General features: G+C 40.9%; 1 protein-coding gene and 1 long non-coding RNA gene across 6 annotated transcripts in view; one reads left to right on the top strand and one right to left on the bottom strand.

The window, feature by feature from the left end:
• The window catches only part of TMC6 (transmembrane channel like 6), a 41,946-nt gene extending 23,414 nt beyond the window's left edge, over window positions 1-18,532 (bottom strand). Inside the window, exons 1-9 of one of the 4 annotated variants that reach the window (XM_032210314.1) lie at window positions 18,369-18,532; window positions 11,535-11,815; window positions 10,003-10,127; window positions 6,635-6,757; window positions 6,331-6,489; window positions 4,142-4,247; window positions 3,901-3,994; window positions 2,775-3,029; window positions 1,207-1,400 (exon numbers count right to left, since the gene is read on the bottom strand). In XM_032210314.1, the coding sequence (XP_032066205.1) occupies window positions 1,207-1,400; window positions 2,775-3,029; window positions 3,901-3,994; window positions 4,142-4,247; window positions 6,331-6,489; window positions 6,635-6,757; window positions 10,003-10,127; window positions 11,535-11,590 (1,112 nt within the window). In that variant the 5' untranslated portion in view covers window positions 11,591-11,815; window positions 18,369-18,532. Of the gene's footprint in view, window positions 1-1,206; window positions 1,401-2,774; window positions 3,030-3,900; window positions 3,995-4,141; window positions 4,248-6,330; window positions 6,490-6,634; window positions 6,758-10,002; window positions 10,128-11,534; window positions 11,956-12,094; window positions 12,306-18,368 lie in introns of those variants that run through there. The other 3 variants (XM_032210315.1, XM_032210312.1, XM_032210313.1) reach the window with 3 other exon arrangements.
• LOC116503732 lies at window positions 12,453-16,029 on the top strand. 2 transcript variants are annotated; one of them, XR_004254738.1, is made up of 3 exons: window positions 12,453-12,539; window positions 14,295-14,452; window positions 15,603-16,029. It is a non-coding gene; the product is annotated as an uncharacterized LOC116503732 (long non-coding RNA). The 2 variants fall into 2 exon arrangements; XR_004254737.1 differs by having other exon boundaries at window positions 14,248-14,452.
• Window positions 18,533-24,578: the final 6,046 nt, after the last annotated feature.

The raw sequence follows: 24,578 nt of genomic DNA, 5'->3' as shown, positions 1-24,578 counted from the left end.
GAAATAATGTTGCTCCTATTAATAACTCAATTTCATTGAGGGACGCATCACGGTTGTGTTTGACCTTGGGGGTCAGAGTGGGTGTGGTCAGGATAGGCATGGCCAGCTCGACGTCACTCATGTTGGGGGCGCCTGGGGCGGCCTGAACGCTCTGCCAGAGAAAACAGGCTCCTGAGCTCCATTTTCAGCTGTGATGGCCTACTGCAACCCTCTACTAGCAAAAACGGAGCTTGGAAGGACCCGCCTGAGCTCCACTTTCACTGGCAGAGCACCGTGGGCCAGTCCTTTACTGTTTCCAGGGCAGCTCCATGGGCCAGATCTAAGCACCCCCTGGGGCCTTGAGTTTGACATCCCTGCGTTAGAATATTTGATATCAAACAATTTATTGGGGCGGGGGGATGGCATTTTGAAAATGATGAATATCAAGTTATTTAATTATTTAAACCCCATTTTTAATGATCATATTAAGAAGTTTGAAATTGTTTTGAAACAATTTACAATTTTGTTGTTGTTAGTTGCGGAGTCATGTCCAACCCATCACGACCCCATGGACAACGTTCCTCCAGGCCCTCCTGTCCTCTACCATCCCCTGGAGTCCATTTAAGCTCAGGCCTAGTGCTTCAGTGACTCCATCCAGCCATCTCATTCTCTGCCGTCCCCTTCTTCTTTTGCCCTCAATCTTTCCCAGCATTAGGCTCTTCTCCAGTGAGTCCTTCCTTCTCATTTGGTGGCCAAAGTACAATATTTATGTTCAAATAATTTAATTGTAAATTACACAAGATTTGCAATATAATCCTATGTTGCAGAAATAAGATCCCCTCACAAGTTCAGTGAGGCTAATTTATGAGTAACCATTTCTTTTGTTTTCTCACAATCCTATATGTACTGATATCAGTCTGATTCCACTAAGATGTCCCACAATCCTTTGCTCTTGGTCCAGATGATCAGGACTCTCGAAATACAAAAGTCTAGGTGAGCAGCAGAGCTTCCTCTCCCTGGTGCTGAGAATCCCAGTCAAGAAAAATAAATATTGATGGGTAGGAGGAAATCACTTGGGATAACGTATAAAAATAACGTTTATATAAATCCTACCTGAAAGGGATGCAAATGCACATTAAATGCATTTAGAAAGACTGGTCTTATCCCAGGCAGAAAAGAAAGGATTAACTGGGCTCTTATGCAAAGGGAAGCTAGGAGGCATCTCACCTGTAGATCAAGAGAAAGCAGATCCCAAAGAAGGCGCTTCCAGTAACAAAGAGGTAAGCCAGAGGCATATTGTAGGACATCTGGCTATGAGTGTGTTGCCTGTAATGGGTGCTATTAGTCTCAGAAGCATCAGGGGCATTCAGTGTGAAATTACTGTAGTAGCCATAATACATCACTGTGTGACTGAAGTAGCCCTGTGAAGAAAATACAATATTGTCAATCCTTTGGATCCTTTGGAGGGTTATCCTTTCCTGAAGAAGATGGCCCTGGCTGTAACCATACTGAAATATTTCACTCTTTATTAAAATTACAGCCACAGATTATTCATGGAAATGGTCTTATACTGACACCAAAATCACACAGAAGTAACCTATACCCTTTGGGCTATTCCAAACATTACAGGTAGTCCTTGACTTATGATTGTAATGGAGCCTGCACATTCCATTCCTAACCCGAGGATTTGTGGGAGTGAATCTCATACCTTCAACTGGATCACTCCCTCCTTTCGCCCACACATTTGCTAATAGAATGCATGGTTCGTTAAGTGCACATGAGGTATTTCACAGTGGGGAGGACGGCCATGTGATGGAACAGGTCACCACCCAAGGACTCCCCGACCCATTGAAATACCTCATGCTCCTCACAACCTGTCGCGCTGGGTCACTTACCATACGAAGATCTAGCAAGCAGCCTCCTCTCCAGCCTCTCGGCTGCGTGCTCCCTTCTGCAGCTATTTTTAAGCCTGCGCAGATCTTGCCCGGCACATTGCAGGCTGAAATGGAACTCCGGAGGGGCAGATCCGCCACTCCATTTGGGCCTCCAGAGGCCTTCCCCAGCACATTGCAGGCCAAAATGGAGCTTTGATGCTCCATTTCGGCCTCTGCAGGTCTTACCTAGCATGTTGCCAAATGCAGCTTTGGAGAGTCAGATTTGGAGGCCTGATCTGCCCTTCTGGATCTCCATTTCGACCTGCAATGTGCAGGATGAATGTTGCAGAGCCTCTGTGGTTGTTTGTAAAGGCGAACAACTGCCATGGTGCTGCAAGATTCGTAGATTTGGGACTTTTTCATAAACACTAGGGGGCGCTTATCATGTAACTTCGAACATTCACTATGGGGACATTCTTAACCGGGGATTACCTGTATTCTTTTATTTCTGGAACAAGTTCAGGAGTATAGACTACAAGTAGAAGCACTGATAATGAACAGGCATCTATCAACCATCCAGACACGTTGCTACAGACTCAATAGGTGTGTAGTTTACTATGGCAATCTAATCTGTTAGATTGGCAAGCAAAAGTTTGACTCTGGTAGAAGGTTATGGACTGAAAGCCAAGGCAAAATTGATAGACACCAATAGCTTATATTTTTTCCATTCTATCTCATAGTGCAGGAGTCAGGTTTTATCTGGATTTTTAAATTTCTAAGGGCTAAGCAAACATTTCTACTGTGCAACTGAACGGATTAGAGGGAAATATGTCACTACAAGTACTCAAAACTGCTGGTGATACACTCTGTTAAGTAATTCTATTAGTAAAGGGAAAGCTATCAGATTTCAGGAATACTCACTGCTCCAGTTAAGAGATCAGATCCTGTGAAAGCCACACCGTTGGGTATGACAGAAGGGAAAGCAGCCTGCATGCTAACTACAAAGACCAGCAGGATCAGGAACATAAAGAGATTGAAGAAGAGCAACGTCCTGAGGAATAGGAAATAGGAGAGGATGCTAGAGCCAAAGCGGCCACTGATCTCCTTGAGGGAATAATGCCAGGGCTGGAGAATAGGAATGAAGGACAGCAGATTGTACCAAAAATTCCGGAAGCCCTGCAAGAAAAATGGACACAGCTTCAGATGAAAACATAACAGGACGATGACTTTGGAGTAACTATCCAATCCCTTTTATTTGACAGAAAATAATAGTATAGTCCAACATGTATCAGAAACATCTTTCCCTAGCCTTCATTTATGAGAAACTCTCTCGGTCTTATTGGGCAGAAAAAAGGATTGTAATTACTTACTTGAAGGAGTACTGCAAAAAAATTAAATGTTTGAAACAACATTTAGCACAATGGAAAAGTGTGCTAATTGACTGTTTTTCAAGCCCAGGACACTATTAGCAAAAAGCATTAAAATATATGGAAAGAGAAGTCTTCCAGGAACTCAGATTGTAAAACTCATGTTAAAAGGAGTGCCATACTTCTTCTCTTTTTTGTGTTATAAAAATGTTGCTGAACAGAAGGATTTGCAGCTTCTGCTGAAATGAAGAAACATCCTATGTCTCCAAGTAGGAATTATTTCTATTTGCCTGGCAATTTTTGTTTCATGGCAAGAAGACCACAGCAGCCTCCTTTCCTGTTTTCTCAAAAGCTCTAGCCTATTTTCCTGAGCTGGTTTGAACCAAAAGCCACTTTTCCCATCCTGTTCACCAGAATTAGGCAAACAGCAAACCCCCTGCTTCATATTCAATGTAGTGACCTAGAAAGATCCTCTTAAAATTTGCTAATGCCTTCTTGATAAGTATATCAAGAATTGACAAAAAAAAACCTTCCAGAGTATTTTTCCCAACTCTTTGAATAGTCACACACTTCACAGAAAGACTCCAGTGAAAGTTTCCTTTCTCATAGTGTGAGAAAGACACTGAGTCCACTTATTTCTCAACTGCCACAATAAAAGTCAAGTGGGGAACATAGCTTACTATTAGGATGTGGTATTTAATCCAGCTGCAGTAAGACAAATGACCCGTTGGCTTGGGTTTCCTCAAGGTGCCTGAATGCCCACTTGAATCCTGTCTGTAAAAGAGGGGGGGGGAGAGAGGTGGGGGGGAATAAACTTAAAATATGGCCAAAGTTGTTTTTGGGAGGGAGAGCTGTGAGGTAGATTCTCTCGTCCCAAAGCAGCTTATGAACCGAACACTAACAAGGATTAAAGGCGCTCACCTGAGTCTGCGCTTCTCAGCCAAGCTTAGAGGCATCATTTGCAGCATGTGATTGCGTTGATGTACTGGCAGGTTCTGGAGTTCTTTGACCAGCAAAATATACTTGGCTACGGAGGAAATGCAGAGGTGAGGTCAAAGGTCAGGCAGCCCAAACTGCATCTCCAGTGCAAACATTTGGATTACAGAAAGGAAAATGATGCTTTCCTTCCTCCACTTTTAATTAGGATCATACCTTTTTTTCTTTAAAGGCATAGGAAGGTTAAAAAAAAGAAACACCACCTTCTCTACTAAAAGCAAACATATTGTGGCCTTTCATGGCAAAGCTAACCAAGAAAAGAACCCTGACAAAGTCATCTTTACAGGTTAAATAAGGGAGCAAGAGTACTCCCACTCTCAGGTCTTCTGGAAGTGTACATTTTATTTATTTATTTATTTATTTATTTATTTACTTATTTATTTATTCATGACAACAAGTACAAGGAAACAAGTATCTGTATAGACATAGACATGGACACATGAAAATATGGCACAAATAAATGGATATAAATAAGCGAAACATAGCCATAGATACATAACATGAGTACATAAACATACATAAATTGGGACAGTAGGACAGAGACGGTAGGCAGGCTGGTGCACTTATGCACGGCCCCCTTAAGGACCTTTTAAGAAATGTGTAAGGTCCACAGAAGACAGTTTCAGGTAAAAGGTTTTGTGGGTTAGAGGAACTAACAACGGGATCAGGTAGAGTGTTCCAGACATTTACTACTCTATTGCTGAAGTCATTTTTCCTGCAATCAAGATTAGAGCAGATTACATTTATTTTTTATCTATTGATAGCCCTTGTGTTATTGCAGTTGAAGTAAAAGTAGTCATTAAGAGGTAGGATATTGTTCCACCTCTTTCAATGAGGAATATTATAATGGCCTCCCCCGAATCAAGTTTGACTCTTCAGGACTTCATGGATACATTCCTAGTTTTCCTCTCCCAGAATACTTCCTAACGTCGCTCTCTAGTGTTTTCCCATCTAAGTCCCAATCAGGTCAAACCCTGCTTGGGTTTGCAAAATCAGTCAAAGATGACTAGCTGATCCACCGAGCAGGACACGTTGTAACACTTCATGATTATTTTGTGAGAAGAACTGAGAGGTTACAATGCCTGGATGGCTGGATTACATACTGAAAATGATCAAGATGATTTCTTTATGATAAGGAAAAGTCATGGGGGTGCAGTGATTAGAATGCAGTATTGCAGGCTAATTCTGCTGACTGCCAGGAATTCAATCCTGACCGGCTCAAGCCTTCCATCCTTTCGAGGTCAGTAAAATGAAGTCCAGGTTGGGTTGTTGGGGGAAATATCTGACTCTGCAAATTGCTTAGAGTGCGCTATAATCCACTGTGAAGCGGTATAAAAGTGTTGTGGTCCGCCAGCAGCTTGCAGAGCTGGCAGCAGAGTCGGACAGCGAGGAGGTTGGGGAGGAACATGGGCCAGTCCTGGAGTCTGGGAAAGGCTCGGATGAGGGCTGTGTCAGAGCCAGAGTGAGGACCAGGGCCATCTGGGAGTTATGTGCTCTCTCCAGAGCCTCCAGAGTCGGACATCAGCGAGGCAGAGGAACAGGAGGAGCCTGTTCCCAGTACACACATACACAGAGCTGCCAGAAGGCAAGAACAGTTAAGACAAAAGGAATGACTCAGAAGTAAGGCTTAGAGGTGATTGGCCCCTCCCATAGGACATAAAGGAGGAGCAAAGGCCTGTGAGCCTTTGCAGGAAGCAACTTTGTTTGTTCTGGTCGGTTTAAATTCTGAAGCTCCTTTTTCACTCTTTGTTCCGTGTGGCCTTGCAAGCTAATTGCCAATTAGGTCTTTGGCAGCATTTCAAGGGAGATAAAAGTGAGTGCTTATCAGCCTTATCCCGAAAGACTTTGGCAGACTACTGTTGGACTCTTTACAAACTATTTATGACTTACTAAGGGCTGTGAACATAATTCATAGCCGTTGAAATAAAAAGGATTTTTTGGACTAAGCGTGTGCTTTTTACTGTATCAGGAGGCCTAGGTCAGAACAATAATTCTAAGTGCTATTGCTATTGCTACTCATAATAACTGCACGATAAGTTAAATATACACCATCTATTTTTCTTGCACTACTTTTCTGCTTAACAGGCATCTTCCTCCTCTTTTAGTCAACTTACGGTCTTCTTCTCTGTAGCTGGAATCCAACTCTAGAGACAGCTGTCGAAAACTAGGCCGTGCAGAACGGGATACTTCCTGGAGAGGGGCACGGCTGCTCCGACGCCGTCGTCTGGCAGTGCGGTTGCAATACTGGGACAGTATGGCTCCTCTGCTGCGCCCTGCAAATGAAAGGGAAGACCGTCACTATGGAGGGGAGAAAAGGATCGTCCTCTGTGCTAATCCCCACATTTCCCATGCCCTATCCTGAAATTCTTCTTCATCAAAAGAAGTAGACCGGGGCTACAGGGGAGCATCACAACTCACCAATAGTCCGGCTCGGCATATTGGCAAGGATGCGCAATGTGGTGGAAGAGAAATCAGGGTGCTCCATCAGCTGTGCATTTGGGTTCCAAGTTCCAGTCAAAGCTGAGGGATGAACCAGATTTTCTGGAGAAAAAGAAAAGTCCTTGATACAACCTTCTGCATTGCCAAGTTGCTATGAATTGCCTTGTCAAACCTGGAATCCCCACATCCTCCCTTCTTCTTCCTTTTGTGCCCATTCCCTAAATGAGCATGTTTTTTTCTTAACATTTTACAACTTAAGACATTCATTCTAAATTCATTTCACTGTTTCCTACAGCAAATATTTATTATATGACAGATTACCAGGTGGACTGAATCACTCCCTGTCGTTTACAGGACAGAGATCTTTGTGCCAATACAGTTGTGTCCAGGCAGTTGTGTTTCAGAAAAAAACAAAAGATTCCAAATCCAAGCTTTACAAATAACATAATAATGAAAGGCTCAAAATCAGCTCTAAAGCAACAGTAGGTAAAGTTCTTAGCAAGCACTTAGACTTAAGTGCAAGGCCTCTAATTCTTATTAACGTTTTATATGAATCACACAAATGACTTGTTTTGAAGCGGAGGAAAATAATATTCTTAGCTTTTGATTGGGAGGAGAATAAGGTCCTAATACTCACTTTCATAATGGACATATGAATTATTTGAGTTCTGTTTCAGGTGTTTGAATGCAGCTGCCCCATCACTGAAATGCAGATAGAGGTTTCTCAGGACTTCTTCCGCATAGTCTGCTGACCATGGCAGGAAGATGCCTTGGGAATTTCAGGAAGACATGGACAAAAGATGTGGTCTTTAGCCAGTGGAACAGATTACCTCCAGAAGTTGTGAGTCATTGGAGGATTTTAAAAAGAGATTGGACAGCCATTCATCTGGTGCGCATGTGGGGGGAATGTGCGGGGGGAGCATGTGGGGGTGCACACATGCGCGAGGGCAGGGAGCATGCATGGAGGGGCACATTGTATTTTGGGGTTTGCACTTGCGTTTTGGGCACTTGGTCTCGGAAAGGTTAGCCATCACGGGCATAAGGTCTCCTGCTGGAGTAGGAGATTAATCCCTACTAATTCTGTTATTCTATATTTCTCATCACCATTGTAATTGCAAATGGACACTAAATGAGGCAGTTACTAAACAAGGACTATTTATAGTTTCTCTCTCCCATCAACAATTTGTTCTGCGGCAGAAGATTAAAGATACAATTTTGTGCCATAACATTGCATGCCAACCTCCTCCACTGGTAAATAATCCTTTAATGCTACCCTGCAAAATATTCTCAGTAAAATGTATTCATGCCCTGGCCTGACCCAGGTCTCTCAGTGAGCCACTGGGTCCTAAAGGACAGAAAAAGATAACAAGCAGAGTTTTCTGTATTGGCTGAGTTCTTCCTGGGTAATGGGGTCCCACTATACTATAAACAGGTCGTTTCCGGCCTCTGGAGGGCCTGCAAGGCGGGGGGAGCAGGGGAGAAAACCTCTGGAGTCTGGGGAGGGCGAAAAATGGGTCCACCATGCCATCACGTGCCAAAAGCGGGAGGGAGGGCAGGTGGGTTGCATGCGCATGCATGGGGGGAGGGTACACACACATACGACACTCCCCCATGCTCCCCCTGCTTTTGGCACGTGATGGCAGAAAGGTTAGCCATCACTGCCCTATAGCCTTGGTTCTTGCTCACTCAGATTCCACATCTTACTTAGTTCTCTAGTTTTGATCTGACCTATCACTCTCTATAGCCATGATGGTGAGCCTATGGCACAGGTGCCAGAGGTGGCAAGCAGAGCCCTCTTTGTGGGCACGTGCACCATCGCAGCTGCTCTTCTGGTTTCCAGTGTGCACATGCGCACTGGCCAGCTGGTCTTTGGGTTTCCGGCACTCTGATGCTCCAGTGCGCTCCTGTGCCTGCGCATACCAGTTGGGGCACTCACTGCTCTATAGGCCCACCTCTATCTCCAATGCAGTGGTGAGTTCCGGATCCCGTCACAATCAGTACATTGCGACGGGGCCAGGCGTCCACCTTGCGCACACGCGCTATGCATGCATGCACACGCCACCGCCTGCGATGCTCCAGCTCCTTGGCGGAGGTCGTACAGGTGCCGTATGCAGTGTGTGTGTGCGCAAATGGCCCGCCTGCTTAAAAAGAGGAATGAGGGAGGGAGGGTATGGTGGCAGCTGCTCCCAGCTGGCACCGGTACGCCCGTACCGGGGTGTACCACCCAGAACCCACCACTACTCCAATGTGCTTTCAGTTATCTTATTTAGTATCATGTTAATCTTGTGAAAGAGGTCATTATTATTATTAATCCAAATTGAAATCCATGCTGGCTATGAACGTATTGTGGAGCTTTCACTGCTTCTGAAGCCAAGCTTCCATACAGGATGGTTGTGAGGATAAAATGAGATCATGCATTTGTTTTTCATCCTACTTTTTACTGTCAACAGGGTTGTTAAACATAGTTAAGAAGCCAAGTATTTTTGTTTAGCTGTAGGTGCTGGCTACACAGAGATACAATGATTGGGGGAAAAAATGCTTTCTAGAAACATCTCATCCACATTTTGTTATGTAGGAAGTTAGCACCCCACACTCTCCTAGAAAAATGAAATATCCTGGGAAATATTGAAAAGGCAGAATATTATATTTTCCTGGATCAGAAATGGAGAAACATGTTTTTAGGCAGGAAGCAGACTCACTCTTCATAGCCCCCACCTTTGTCAATGGGCCATTAAAAAAGCCTGGGCCAGTCTATTCTATATAACAAAGTTCTCCCTTCAGCTCCAGGGTGACGGGATTAAGGAACGATAGTATTAGCCCTTTATCCATCTCACCACAAGACACCTGGGATGAAGCAATGCTCAACCACACTTAATTCAAAACACAACCTAGAGAGTTGCTCCTGCATGGCCCCATGGGAGTCTGGCAACCAATCAGAATACATACTCAAGATCAAAGGCCAGAGAGGGCATAAAACCAGAAACTTTCAGCAACTCTGCCTCTTTTCTTCTTCACCCAACATCTGGAAGCACGTGATCCCTCTTTTCTGTTCAGGAGTTCAAGACATGTGGTCCTGTTCACCATTAAAGCATCTTTCCAAGCAGCCTCCATGTTTCTAGTGTCTTTTTCCCCACTTGGAACTGAACCCAGAAGTTAAAAGCTTCCAACAGTCAAAAGCTGTAACATCAGGTTGCACAGCTTTTCACATTGTTCTTTGACGAAAAATCAGGAAATACCACTTAAAAGTTACACATCTTTCTCCTTCAACTCAACTATTTACCTACAAATTGAATATCCCTGATAATCATCAGGAAGTGTCTGTGCTATATAGATGTGGCTTGTCTCACCTTTGCTCCTGTTAGTCAGATCTTGCATCTCCACCAACTCTTGCTCTGCCAAACTGCTCTGCTCCTTAATTAGCTGGTGGAAGGAATCATGCACGGCCCCTTCATCATATGGACTTGGGTCTTGGCTGTGGGGAACAGAGAACCAGTCTGCCGAACTATTTAATGAAGAGGATCCCTAAAACAACAGCCTCTAACATCTCACCAATTTCACATGGGATTTAGTTAGCAGTTGGGAATAGGTAGTGACTAAATGGAAGGAGGCAAAACATATTAGCACATTACAGTTCTTATAGCAAACCATAACAGAGTCTAAGACGCAGACAGAATGCATAACAACCACGTGATCAAACATGGTTTGCAAAGACTTCCCCTCAGGGCCTTCTGAGCCTTATGTAAGCATCTACTAATGGGCACCCAGGAGATCTACATAATGAGAGTGAAACCAAAGCCTTATATGTTTAAACAATAAACTACAAACAAATAATGAAGTCTTGATTATTACACCTTGGAAAGTAGTGTTGTAAGGTAGAGATTAATCTCAGCATCATATGTTTTAGCCCTCTAGTAATTGCATTTTATTGTTCCATTTTTATTTCTAATTTAATTAAACTGTTAACATATTTCCATCCGAATTCTGTAAATCCTTATTACGTAGCTGTATACTGTTCTGGTATGTTCTGTCCTAAGTTTGAGGAAATAATGATTATCTACCAATCTAATATTGAGGTAGAATCAATCAATTCCTGTCTCTTCCAGGATTTGTAATATATGAATCCTGTACTTTTGATATCTCTGGCTAAAATTCTACTAATAGTAATTTGCAGATCTTAGTACCATATGGTGAAATAATGTACAAAACATGTTTCATATGTCTTAAGATCAGATCTAAGGCAGCGATACTCAAAACATTTAGAAGCAATGACTAATATTTTCCTAACACTGTAGACTATTCTGAGAATAACTGAAATCATGGTAGGGCAATTTATGCACCACCCATTCATTCCCAAGGATTTACATTGGAGATTATAAATAGTCCTGATAGTACAGAATTCTTGTAGCTCAGGATTGAACTGACTTCCCATATGAGGGGTCCTTGGTGCTCTCTAAACTTGGTGGGATTTTTTGCAAACATTTCATTACCAAACTAGGTAACATCATCAGTGCATATAAATAGTCCATCAACTTTTTTTTCCAATGTTGATAATGATTTATATTTGTCACTGGGAACTCCTTTCTCCAACTTTCATAAACAGGCAACAGAACTCCCGCATACCATGCTTTATGCTAACAAGAATTATATTTTTAGTATTCTGACAATTCAATATAGAAAAAGAAAAGTCTTATTTTCAGGCTTTTGAAAAGGAGTTTTGCTTTGAAACCAATACATGCTAATTTTCAGCTTTGTATGTAATTTGGAAGTATCTCACCATTTGATGACATGCTTTCTTTTTCTAAGGCAGGAATGAATACAGTTCCCATATACTTTTTAAAAAATGTGCCTCTTTTTTTTTTAAAAAAAGAACCACACTCACCTGGCAGGGTCTCCATTCTCAAAGTCCTGAAAGGTGAAAGTCACCATGTGGGACATTTTGATAAATAACTCCACAAGTAATTTGCTCGCCTCTGCACTTTTCAGTTCCACCACATTGCCAAATGCAGGTTACAGAAAGAATCAATGTCACACGGAGCTGGTTCCATTGAGACGATTCAGGCTCCACATCTTCTAACAAATGGTTCAGACTGTGGTCTAATATCTGGTGTCTTCTTATTCCCTCTTGAGATCGAAGAACAGCAGCCCACAAAACGTTCAAGCCTACACGCCATAAAGAACACAACTTGAGACACACAGAGCTGCTGTACTGGGCTCTCCCGCCTCCTCCTACTACAAGATTTAGAAAAGTGTGTATCGCAAGAGCTGCCTGGTCTGCTGTGAGCAAATCACACAAAAAGGAAGGAAAACAAGATCGAGACAAAGGTTGCAATTCAGACAATGCAAATACAGCTGCTAGCGCTCAAACTTCATAGTTCCCTGACTTACAGTAGGAAAGCAAATCATTTCTGCAAAGGAAAGCGGAAGCTCCCTTGCACTTACCTGCAGGTGTATCTCTGGCCTTCACTACCAGAAGACATAACATAAAGTTTCTCTTGATTGTCTCAATCCTTGTCAAGCAGCCCGGCTGTCACTAAGGGAGATAAGTAACTCTGCATTTCAATACTCCAGGATGGGCTAGGCTTCCAAGGGTTAGTAAAGCTCAGTTCCTGCATTCCTGAGAGGAGAATGTGAGTGAACACCAGCAAATGAAGCAACCAAGCTTCCTGCCTGACAGGAAGTTTGTTTCTACCACTGACTGTGCAGGTTCAGGGGGCTAAAACTCTCAACAGGGCATGAGAAGAATGAAGAAAGGAAGCGAGGTTGTTGCCTATGAAAGATTAAAAAACGGAGCATCCTGTCAGGGGTTAACACCAGGAAACTGTCTGGCTGCTTCCCTGGCTCAGCTCAACAAGAGTTGCAACACGCATTTACTGTATGCAGAAAGGTATTTTGTTTTTCTGTAAAAGACGCTAGTACTTTGCTATACCGATAGCAAAGAACTTCATGGCATCCTTGCTTTTTGAAATTATAAACTTGTGGTTGAAGTATAAGGTCACAACATACTCTATTCCTGGGGAAGTGATTAAGTAATTATCTTGACCAGGACAGCTCTTGACTGGAGGGGGGGGAAAACACTTCTGCTTTTCAGTCTGAATTCTCTCACATTATGTATCATTCCCTTTAAGAAAGGTTCCATACTGTGGCTGTTGAGATGTCTGGATTTCTGGAGATCTTAGGACCTTGTCATGCAGGGTGGGGCAAAATAAAACTTCACTAAAATGGCAAGAAAAAGACAGCAGCAAACTAGCCTTGACCTGTTTTAATTTTAAAAAATGTGATTTTAAGTGGAGCTTGCAACAACACGTTGCATATTTTTTTATCTTCTGACACAAGGACAAGGATGGTCCAACCCAGAAGTCGAACATGGACTATCAGACGTCTTTGTTCCAGCCTGATAAAGACAGAATCCAAACTTCTGAAGGAACTCAAGAGTGCTGTGAAACACAAATCCTTGAGCCTTGTTATGTATTCTCACCTCCCCTCTTGCAAAAATTGGAAGCCTTTGTCCAGCTTAGTCACAGCTTCAGAGCAAAGATTGTTGTGAAATAGCAGCTTTCAGGGCTTTGTAGAGCCTTAATCTTTTCCTGACCCCAAAATACACAAGGGGCAAACAACGCTAGAGAGAGAGTCACAGCTTTGGGGAACTAAGGGTGTGGCAACAAATGAACAGTTGCTGGAAATTTAGCTTACCTAACAGCTGCTGTTTTAATATTTTCAGAAAATCCTGAACCTGAGCTACTATCATGTTTCCCCAAAAATAAGACATGGTCTTATTTTCTTTTGACCCCCAAAATAAGCACTTGGCCTTATTTTCAGGGAGATCTTATTATTTTTGAGGTGCAGGAGGCAGTGAGCATTGTCACCTCATGGCTGCTGCTGTGTTGCAATATTTTTGGGGAAGGTTTATTTTCAGGGGAAGGCTTATTTTAGCGTATGCGCTCAAAAGCCCGATTGAGCTTATTATGCAGGGAGGTCTTATTTTCAGGAAAACAGGGTACTTCTTGATATTCCACACTTCTAACATATTGGGCCTTAGCTAGGCAACCTTTGTCATCCTTGCTGAACAAATAAGGCAGCAGCAAAATTCTGGAACTTTATTTCTTTCCTGGAGTTGATGACTCTCCGAGTCCTCTTGTATGAAGGAAAGCATCCAGTACAGAATGAGCCAAACAGAAATTTCCCTAGTACTGGCTGGGGAATTCTGGGAATTGAAGTCTACAAGTCTTAAAGTTGCCAAGGCTGAATACCCCTGCTCTATATGGAATGTCTTTTCACATCCAGGAGATGGCAGGGACATCCCTGCTCATCTCTCAAAGCAAGTAAAGCATCCCTTTCTGAACAGAATAACAGAGTTGGAAGGGACCTTGGAGGACTTCTAGTCCAACCCCCTGCTCAGGCAGGAAACCCTCTACCATTTCAGATAAAATGGTTGTTCAATCTCTTCTTAAAAACTTCCAGCATTGGAGCATTCACAACTTCTGGAGGCAAGTTGTTCCACTAATTAGTTGTTCTCGCTGTCAAGTCATTTTTTAGTTTTAAGTTGCTTCTCTCCTTGATTGATTTTCATCTATTGCTTCTTGTTCTGTCTTCAGATGCTTTGGAGAACAGGTTGAGAATAGTTCTTTGTGGTTCTTTGTAGCAATCAGTTAAGATATTGGAACACTCTTCATGACAAAGGAAAACAATTCCCTCCCATAACTAGTTGTGGCAGAAAAAAAGACTTGGGGAGAATGAATTGTCTCTCAACAAATTTTGGTTTGCCAGGATGTTTGGGGAACAGAAAGACTAATGGACCAGGTAAGGTATATTCCTGTTCAAACCATTAATCATCTCCACTTCTTTATTTTCCTAGCTATCAGCTGGTTTATTCTGCTATTATGACCTCCTTGGGTTTTTCTGAGAAACGTCTTGGTCAATGTTTCTCAATGTTAGCAACTTTAAGATGACTGGATTTCCACTCCCAGCATTCTCCAGCCTCCATACTGGGTAGGGATTTCTTTGGAGTTTGAGCCCTCACTTGATTGGTGGTTTCACTTAACCAAAGATTCAGCATACTCTGGTACCGGTTTTTCTGCAATGTTCCATGGCACTGTCTTTAGCTTGTTTTCAACCCATGAGTGAGACAGTCTTAAGTCACCTTTAGCTGTACTTGGTTAAATTAGTACTTTTCTGCTTATTATGACATTGCTAGGGGCAGTCTGTATAATTTTCTTCTGAGTCAAGGATGTCCAGAAGCACCTCAACTCAACACTAATAGCAATAGAGAAAACCCTTTCTTTAAAAAAAAATCATGTGCACCTCCCTCAATGGTGCCACTCCACCATTTTTATTTAACAGCTTTTATGCAAACACAGTTGCAGCTAGATACTGGCACTTTTCTTTGCAGCACCTCGATTTCCATGTATTGTTTTAAATTAAGTAGGATATAAACCAGTAGTATAATCTATTTTTTTGCCTACCGGTTCTGTGGGTGTGGCTTGGTAGGGGGTTCATGTGACTGGGTGGGCCTGGCCAACTTTTTTTCACTTTTTAAGGCATTATTTTCCTGCCTATTCGCCCAAACCGGCAGGAAAAAATGCTTTAAAAAGCAAAAGAAAAGCTTCCCACGATCGCGCGGCTCACAGCTGTGCCACACGATCCTCGGAAGCTTTTTTTTTACTACCAGTTTGCAGAACCAGGGACAACCATCACCACCAGTTCGGCTGAACCAGGAGGATTTGACTCCTGGTATAAAAAATTGTCAGATGGATAGGGAACCTGGAGGGTGCCAAGGGAGTTGCCTACTTCTGCTCTAAAATACTTCATGTTTGATATGAGCAGCGTTGGGTTCTTCTTTTTTATGAAAGTTCAATTTATAACCCGTTACCCCAGCAGACCCATTATGCAGATTAGCATGACATAGGGATTACACATAAATGTCAAGCTTTATGTTCTTTCACTTCTACAGAATGCAAGGAGCCAGCTGCTGCGTAAATGATATGCATGAAATGCATTGGCTTGCCCGTCATGGCTGCCCGCCTTTCCAATGAATTAGAAGCCTTTTGTCCTGCTTTGGCATCAATTCAACTGACTAGCAAGACTTTTATCACTGTCTAAGCCATTCAAGGCGATGTGTATACTTTCTTCAGTCTGATGTGGAGGGTGGCCCTTGATCACTCAGGTGGCCCTTGATCTGCACAATAATAATTATCTGTACTTTCCCCACTTCAGTAGTATTTATTTTTTTGAGGGGTTGTTTTCAAGTGGTCTTGCCATGCATATATATCATAGTTTATAGGAGGCATAGTCCTCCATCCGTCCTCCAATTTGCTAGTAAGCCACACTGTTTTCTCTCTTAGAAACCCAGACTGGATTGATTTGCTCAGTTGAGAAACAAATTACAACTGACGATCTTTGGCAGCATTTACACCAGTTGATGTAGCCCAAATCTCAATGAATTTTGGATCATTTGTTGGTAGCCACACAAGGGAAGAATTTATAATTGGCATGGTCACTGCTGAGTTCTAAAGAGCCAATCAGGATTTGTCCAGCCAGCCCATTGCCCTAGGGTCATTCTCTCTTTCATGTGTGTATTAGTGGTGGGATTCAAAAAATTCAAAACTTTTTACTACCAGTTCTGTGGACCTGGCTTGGTAGGCATTGTGTGGCTTGGAGATTTTACAGTATCCTTCCCCTGCCATGCCCACCAAGCCAGATATTCCCACCCCACTCCAGGGAAGGATACCGTAAAATCCCCATTTCCTCCTCACTCCAGGGGAAGGTTACTGCAAAATCCCCATTTCCTCCCAATCAGCTGGGACTCGGGAGGCAGAGAATAGATGGGAGCGGGGTCAGTTAGAGGTGATATTTACCAGTTCTTCGAACTACTCAAAATTTCCACTACCAGTTCTCCAGAACTGGTCAGAACCTGCTGAATACCAGGTGTACATACGCACATAACAAAAATAGTGTGCAGGTACAAGAGAATGAGTTAAGAGAAACTAAATGTATTGTTCAGAAAGATTATATTTTCATAAATTTATTCCACAGTGCACATATTGTGTGGTGAAACAAAAATGTTTTAACTCCCGTAGAATAACCCGACTTCAGTTCTATATTTTTGCAAGTATCTATTGTATTACCCAGAGGAATTCATAATCATACAGCACAGTTGCAGGGGAAAGGAGAGAAGGTGCAACGTTAACACCCAACAAACTGGCTTCCAGCAGAAAGCTGGGAAATGACCTCGCAGGAGGTTGTCTCTTCTTAATTCCGCCAATTTCTCTGGCAGCCCAGTGCTATATCCATCAAAGATAAGCGTAGGAAAAATGGGTGTATCTCTAATGCATTTGGTAGCTCATTCCTCAAAATAAAAATTACATCCTGGTTACTTACCAACACAAGGCTGTCCAAAGGCCACCTTAGCTCCTGAAATCTGTCATAGTCCCAAAGTAAAACACTGCCTCCGTCAAGAGCATCCTATTCCACTGGCTGATGGCAATCCTCCTTTACATTCTCTCATTCATGCAGCTTGGAAAGAATGGACAGGCTGCATAATCAAGGGTTTTTGCTCCCACTGTGCCAAGCAGTCCAGGCTGCTGTCTCATCTTCCACCCTCCCTTTTCTCTGGGCATATTCTTGGCAGCCACCTCCTTAAAATGAGCTGACTGATACATCGGGGCATCCCAAAAGGGTTAAGAAAGAAAAATCATTTTCCAACAACTACTCATGTTCCTATTGAAGATATCAGCGTAGTTATCTAGCAGCAAGATTATTACAATATCTGGTGTTTAAACCTGATCAGGACCTTAGCATTTTTAAATTTTTCTTCAAAATGCTCCTCTGGAGGGAATGATGAAAAAAGTGAAGCAAACCTAATCCTACAAAACACACTTATTCCAAAAGGCGACAGGCTCATTTTTATTATAAGTACATTTTAAAGTCCAGAAATGTCAGTGCTGGGGATTCTTTTACATCCCCCCCTTCCCCCATCATAATAGACCTACAAGATCTATATTTAGCAAGAAGCACCACTTCTTTTTGAACTTCTTACTGGGAGTAAATTATGCAGTATGTGGACTGTAATAAGTGATATTTTATCATAAAGAAGCAGCCCTCGTTTTCCCAGGGAGACCTGCATGTTAAAATCTTGCCTCTTTTGATTTACCTCTACATTATTAACCCTGCCTGATTTGAATCAAATACCTCAGGATCCTACAATTAAATAATCGATTTTAAGATTCTCTCCGGGGACAAATAGCAAATACTTTTGTGTTTGTGTTTGTTTGGGGCTTGGAATGTATTAGAAAGAAAGAAAAAGCATTTTTAGTGCATTTATTTATATTACACTTAGTCTATGTTCGGCCCCTCCAGGACCAGGTCTTCACACTTCTACAAGCAGTTCGTGGGTGTGAGAAAGAAACACGGAGGTCATTTACTGCACGCAGAAATTCTTGTAGCCGCGTCCCTCGAGTGATTTTCCCGCCTACGGCAAATCCTAAGCTGGACAATGGAATTTCTGAGATCCAGGATAGCGACCGCAATAACGGAAATCACATTCAGACCCAACTTGCAACCCACAGACACCCCTTCCCCACGATTTATTACAAATAAACAATTGTAAAACGTGCGAGAAAAAGTAAGACCTTACAAAATAAAGAACACGGAGCCTTTTTACAACTCCCGGAATCACGGCATAGCCCTGCGGTTACATCAGGTTATCTTTTTCACTCACCTTGTGAGTTATTCCTCCAGGTTTAATCAGGTTAAAGGGCTCCTCTTCACACCAAGAAAACTTTTTTTTTCTCCAAAGGAAACCCCAGTCCCAGCGGCTAGAACACACCCTGAGTTTCACCTGAACAACAAAGGACTCTGGGAGCTGTAGTTCTTTTTTTTCCCCCTGAAGCACCTACTGGAGCAGGAAAGGTGCTTTTAGGTTTGCTTTAAGTTCTACACAACTGAAAGGGAAAACTGCTTGCGAGAAGAAAAAAGTTTCCTCTTTACAAATGAGTAACCTTCATATCCAGTGAGACCAACTACTCTTATCAGGAAGCTTCTATAACTTCTAGGTGAATGTTTTTCAAGGTGGTAAGTTTTAGATGTGTGGGCTTCAACCCCTTGCTAACCCGGAAATTCTGGGAGTTGAAGTCCACACATCTTGCCAAGTTTGAAAAACCGAAGTCATCAAAGTCATCTTTTCTTGTAGTGGTCTTCTCTTTTCTAGCAACTTCTTTCCAGCTCCTTGGTATGGGCAGAAGGACCATTCAGAATGGGCATTGGTTTAGTATAGAGAGCAGGAGCTGTGGATCCCATACATCAGAGAGGGAGGACAAGATGGGTTAAATATTATAATGTTACATATAAATATTTCCCCTCTTTAAAATGAGAAAAAAGAATTATTTAAAATATTTTATTTGAGTGGTTCTTAGCAGAAGAGTAAGAGGGGCACTTTCTAAGACATTCACAGAGGAGTTTGAATTATGAGAAGTGATGTATTGCCTCCTTTAAAAAAGGCCCTGTAAGCAGATATCTCTCCTCCCACCTTTTTTTCCCTTCCTATACTAGACTGCTTACAGGGAAACTCCTTGCATACAGTAGTTGACTTCTGGAAATGGATCCATATAAATTAATTTTGAGCTGAGCTTGATTCCTGGTATTTTCACAGAAATAGCTATGTAGCTTCTTGGCAACAATAAAGGATGGCTTGCACTGGCTTTCTTCTGGGATTTTTTTTTCAATTTCCCAAGCTAGGCTACAGACATGGTATTCCCTGGAGGTCTCCTTGTCAATTCCCAAATCTGCTTAGACACTATCAGTCAGGTCATTATAATAATTAACATTCTGCAGAACTCCTAAGACTGTCACTGCCTATGATCTTTACCTTTAAGAAAGTTTGCAGGACTCAGGCCAGTTAAGCTCTGCTTGAAAATAAAAGTAACACTGGAATATGTAGTACAGTCCGTAAACTTCTATAAAATTTATTTAGTATATATAGAAAATCAGATGGACCTGGACACTAAGGAAATATTGAACCCAAAGACAATGGAAGCAGAAAACAGGATGGAGGTAAAAACAGACCAACTTACCTGGATGATTTAACACTCAGTGCAGGTAAGATATTGCAATAGTGTATATACTACTTTAAAAACAACTTATAGCTGACAGATAGAGATCAGGAAGATATATGGTTATGCTAATTTTGTTATTTTTACTTCTAAAAAGTGTGACTGTATAAAACCATTCTTCCAAAAAATGGCATTCATTGCGAAGCAAAACTGCTGAGCATCAAACCAAAATAGCAAATTTCCTTCTAATCTGGTAATTATAATGATCCTGTGATTTATGTTTATGATAGCAAACTCTTCAGAAGGAAATCATGTTTATTGTTTTTCTTCTTATTTAAAATCATGGTTGGCAAATCTTAAGTTTTTGTTCCTCCAAGGAACATATCAGGAATATTTTAATTGGGTATAAAACATAGAATGGCAGGGTGAGGAAGAGAAGAGAAAAACAATAATATGCTTCATAGTTACTATTTAAATACTTCCACATGTCTACTAAGGGTGTGGGAGATGTAACAGGGGTAGTGTCAAGGTCTAACATTAATATGCCTAACTATAGTGAATATCAGTGTTATACTAGATTAATCAAAATGCACTTATGAATTAAAGGCTGGCAACTGTAAACTGAAATATTCTTTAGATGACCTCAGCTATGTGATGATTGGGTGAAGGGCTTCCATGCATGCAACATCTAAACTCATTTTAGACATTTTTTGTGAAGGCAAAATGGAAGGGTAATATTTAAGTGTAATTGTAATGTAGGGATAAAATATATTGTTTTGCATGGTAGACTGATTTATTCTAATCCATATTTTTTAAAAAGTTTCTTGAAAAGCTTTAAAAAAAAAGGAAGCGTCTTTCTTATAAAACAACACGTATAATTTCAGTATGCCATTAAACATTTAATGACATATATATTATGTTTGCATAATACACTTGCCCATAGTTAGTTTTACTCAAGCCAATTTTTGATTCGTGTTCTTTTTTAATTTACTGAATAAATACTTCAATATCAGGTGGGAAAGACCACACAAGAAGATGTTATTAAACTGATTTGTTGCTAAACAGCCTATTCACACCAATCTTTTGAACTAATAGTTAGCACCTGTTTACAGTTAGATAAAAAATAATGGAATTCAAGGAGGGTTGGACTTAAATCACTTGTGCCTATAGAATAATAGAATTGGAAGGGAACTTGGAGGACTTCCAGTCCAACCCCCTGATCAAACAAAAGACCCTATACCACTCCAGACTGTCTGATCCCTTCTTAAAAATTCCCCTAGTGGAGCACCCACAACTTCTGGAGGCAAGCAATTTCACTGATTAATTGTTCTGTCAGGAAATGTCGTCTTATTTCTAGGTTGGATCTCTTCTTCATAAATTTCCATCCATTGCTTCTTCCTGCCTCCAGGTGATTAGGAGAATACATTGACTCCCTCTTCTTTGTGGCAGTCCCTTAGCTATTAGAACAATTGCTATCATGTCAACCTAGTCCCCTAACACCTTCAGTAAACTAGACCTATATAGTTCCTGCAACTGTTCTTCGTATGTTTTAGCCTCCAGTCCCCAGACATCTTTGCTGCTCTTCTCTGCATTTTTTCTAGAGTCTCAACATCTTTTTTTGCATTGTGGCAACCAAAATCAGATGCAGTATTCCAAGCATAGTCTTACCAAGGCATTATAAAGCAGTACTAACACTTCATGTGATCTTGATTCTATCTCTGTTAATGCAGCTTAGGACCACATTGACTTTTTTGATGGCTGAATACACTGCTGGCTCATATTTAAATTGTTTTCCACCAGGAGTCCTAGATCTCTCTTACATTACTGCTATTGAAACAGGTACCACCTATTCTATAACTGTGCATTTGGGTTTTCTTGCCTAAATGTAGAACCTTGCTTTTTTCACCATTGAATCTCATGTTGTTAGGTAGGGTCCAGTATTCAAGTCTATCATGATCCTTCTAAATCTTGAGTTTAGTTAGCAAAGGCAGCTTCAGGAGGGCGTCAACTATAATCTTCCAGTTTGGGAAAGGCTTTCTGGATGAAATTAAAAAAAGCAACTGGAAATCATTTTTCAGCTGCACAAATAGATAAGACTGGGCAATGTTTGAGGAGAAGAGGGTTGTAACTCAGCCTTTTACTTCCTGGATGAGCACAGAAGACTCTCTCATGACATTATGACATCAGCCAAAGGAAGTGAGAAATGTTCCCCTCTCTCCTTCTTAAAAATGCCCATCCCTGCCCTGGTATAAAAAAGTCAGAGCTCATGAGCAAAGAGTGCTATTATTTCTACCAAAGTGAAGCCAGCATGCTGCAAAGCAAAACATTGGCCTCTAGTCATCTTTTTCCAATAATGAAATAAAAATAGCAGATGTTATAACTATTTTTTCTGTTTTTTAAATGTGTTTACACGATCATAAAAAAAAAAATTAAACTATAGTGTTGGAGGAAATGTCCATCTGTGTTCACTTCCAAGTGGGGAAAAAGACACTGGAAACATGGAGGCTGCTTGGAAAGATGGTTTTAATGGTGAACAGGATCACATGGCTTGAGTTCCTGAAGAGAAAAGGGGGATCACATGCTTCCAGATGTTGGCTGAAAAAGAAAAGAAGCAGAGATGCTGATAGACCCTGGTTTTATGCCTTCTCTGGCCTTTGATCTTGATCTTGTATTGGTTGTCAGACTCCCATGGGGCCATGCAGGGGCAACTCTTTAGGTTGTGCTTTTGAGTCCAAGTTTGGTTGAGCATTGCTTCTTTCTGGATGCCTTGTGGTGTTTCTGTGGAAGACTAATCCTACCTTTGTTATGTAGAGTAGACTAGCTCAGGCTTGAGGTGGAGGCTATTAAGAGTGAGTCTGCTTTCTGCATAAAAACATGTTTCTCCATTTCTGATCCAGGAAAATATAATTTTATGCCTTTTTCAATCTTTCCTAGGATATTTCATTTTTCTAGGAGAGGGGTGGGTCCTAACTTCCTACAATAGGTTGATAACAGGATCTTGGAAGGCTAGAAAACAAGGAAGCTAGGGAAATTTGCCTTTTGGTCACACCAGTCAATGGAAATCATTTTGTAAATGGACCAGTTTTCATGACAACCCTTTTCCCTTTTGTTTCTTTTAATCCACATGACGTGCTCTTAAAATGTAATATGTGTCCTTTGAACAAATTGGGAATCTCTGTTATATAGTAGTAGGCATATAGTAGTGTTGCTTTGAAGATGTTGTTGAATTACAACAGCTTTCACGATTGGCTTTGCTAGTTTGAACAACATCAGTAGGACAATAAGTTGCCCATCCTTGTCTAATAGTATCTACACACAGGAGTAATAATCTTTAAACCATTGATCAAGCTGGTGTGTAAGGCAAGGGAGACCTCTAGAGGTTGCCTATGTACAAAAATTATTAAAAACAACGAATGCCAAACTTTCTTTTGTGTTGGAACAGTCACTTTAAAATTATGCGTCAAGCATCTCTCAAATAGATTATTCTTTTTTATTTTTTTTAATTGAACAAAAACACAAAAAAAGAATCATCCTTCATTACATCTTGTAGAAAGCGTGTCGATTGCTTACAGATAACTTTCGTGCATTTCTTCCACAGTCATTACTTATAGTTCATATTAGATTACCTATACACTTTAAGTCAAAAATCTTTGTATATCTTACTATCAATATACCACAATTCTCATTTGACTACAATTCTTTGAGCATGCTTTTACCTCAAATCATTCATACTTAAAGACACAACCACATAATGGCATTCATTAGCTATTTCAAAAAATCCTCCAATAACATGACACCTTTATAGCATCTTTTAAGTAAAAGTCAATTAATAAAGTTTCTAAGCCTTCCCCCCCTTTTTTCCAACTCACTGGCTAAAATTTATATCCAAGTTACTTTAGCCAATACTTTAGCATGTATATATTGTTAAACAATGTCCATTAACATTTCCTTGTTGTTATTATAATTGGCTAAAAATCATTTACTATTTATGCCCCATCTCCTCTCATCAGGGCCCCCACCCAAAAAAACAACAACCACCTTACACCTTTATAACAAGATCTAAATGAAAATTTGTTAATAAAATTTATATGTCTTTTTCCCAAGTCACAATTTACAATTTATATCCAAATTTCTTTTACTAAATTGTCAATATATGTATATATCATTACACTATATCCATTATCATTTCATTGTTATTATTTATAGTTAATTAATTGTTAGCGAGTAAACAATCTAAAACAATCTAGGGATTACAAAATTCCTACTTATTAATCACCAATAATAAAAAAACCAATTTTTTATTACCAACTTTCATTGTCAACCTGTATCTTTCCAGTAACAAAACAGTCTTATCTCTCTTGCCAATTGTGGAGTCAATCTTCTTTTTATTTCCTTTATAAGGTTTTTATAGGCTTCTCTCCGCACTTTGTTGCTTGAAGGGTCTCTCAGATAATCTCCTTGCCCACCACAGTTGCTACTAAAGTTAACTTATCTTTGTCAATCTTGCTTCTGAAAAAATTTCTCTTACGTCTATCATCATTAATGTTTTTTTTCTCTTCTGTGTCCTGTAATCTGGGGTAGAGCTCCAATTTGTCGAATTCCCTTTTCCACATTCCCTTTCCATTTTCACCCACATTTGCTCCATTAATAAATTCATCTATTGTCTTATCTTCTATATCTTCATTCTCCCCTTTAATTTTGGGGGCTCCAACCCCATCATCTTTTGCTGTGAGGAAGACTAGTCTTTCCAGCTTCTTCTCAATTTTCCCATATCCTTCCAATAGATTTTGAATTCCAGCCAAGATATTTTGGAATTTTAAGATTTCCTCGTCTAAATGACCCATGCTTCCAAAACAGAAGAGAGAAAGAAAAAGAAAAAC

The sequence above is a fragment of the Thamnophis elegans genome, chromosome 2 (genome assembly GCF_009769535.1).
Source record: "Thamnophis elegans isolate rThaEle1 chromosome 2, rThaEle1.pri, whole genome shotgun sequence".
In the NCBI taxonomy this organism is placed as follows: domain Eukaryota; kingdom Metazoa; phylum Chordata; class Lepidosauria; order Squamata; family Colubridae; genus Thamnophis; species Thamnophis elegans.
Note: the sequence above shows the minus strand (reverse complement) of the source record. Positions and strands in the feature narration are given on the sequence as shown.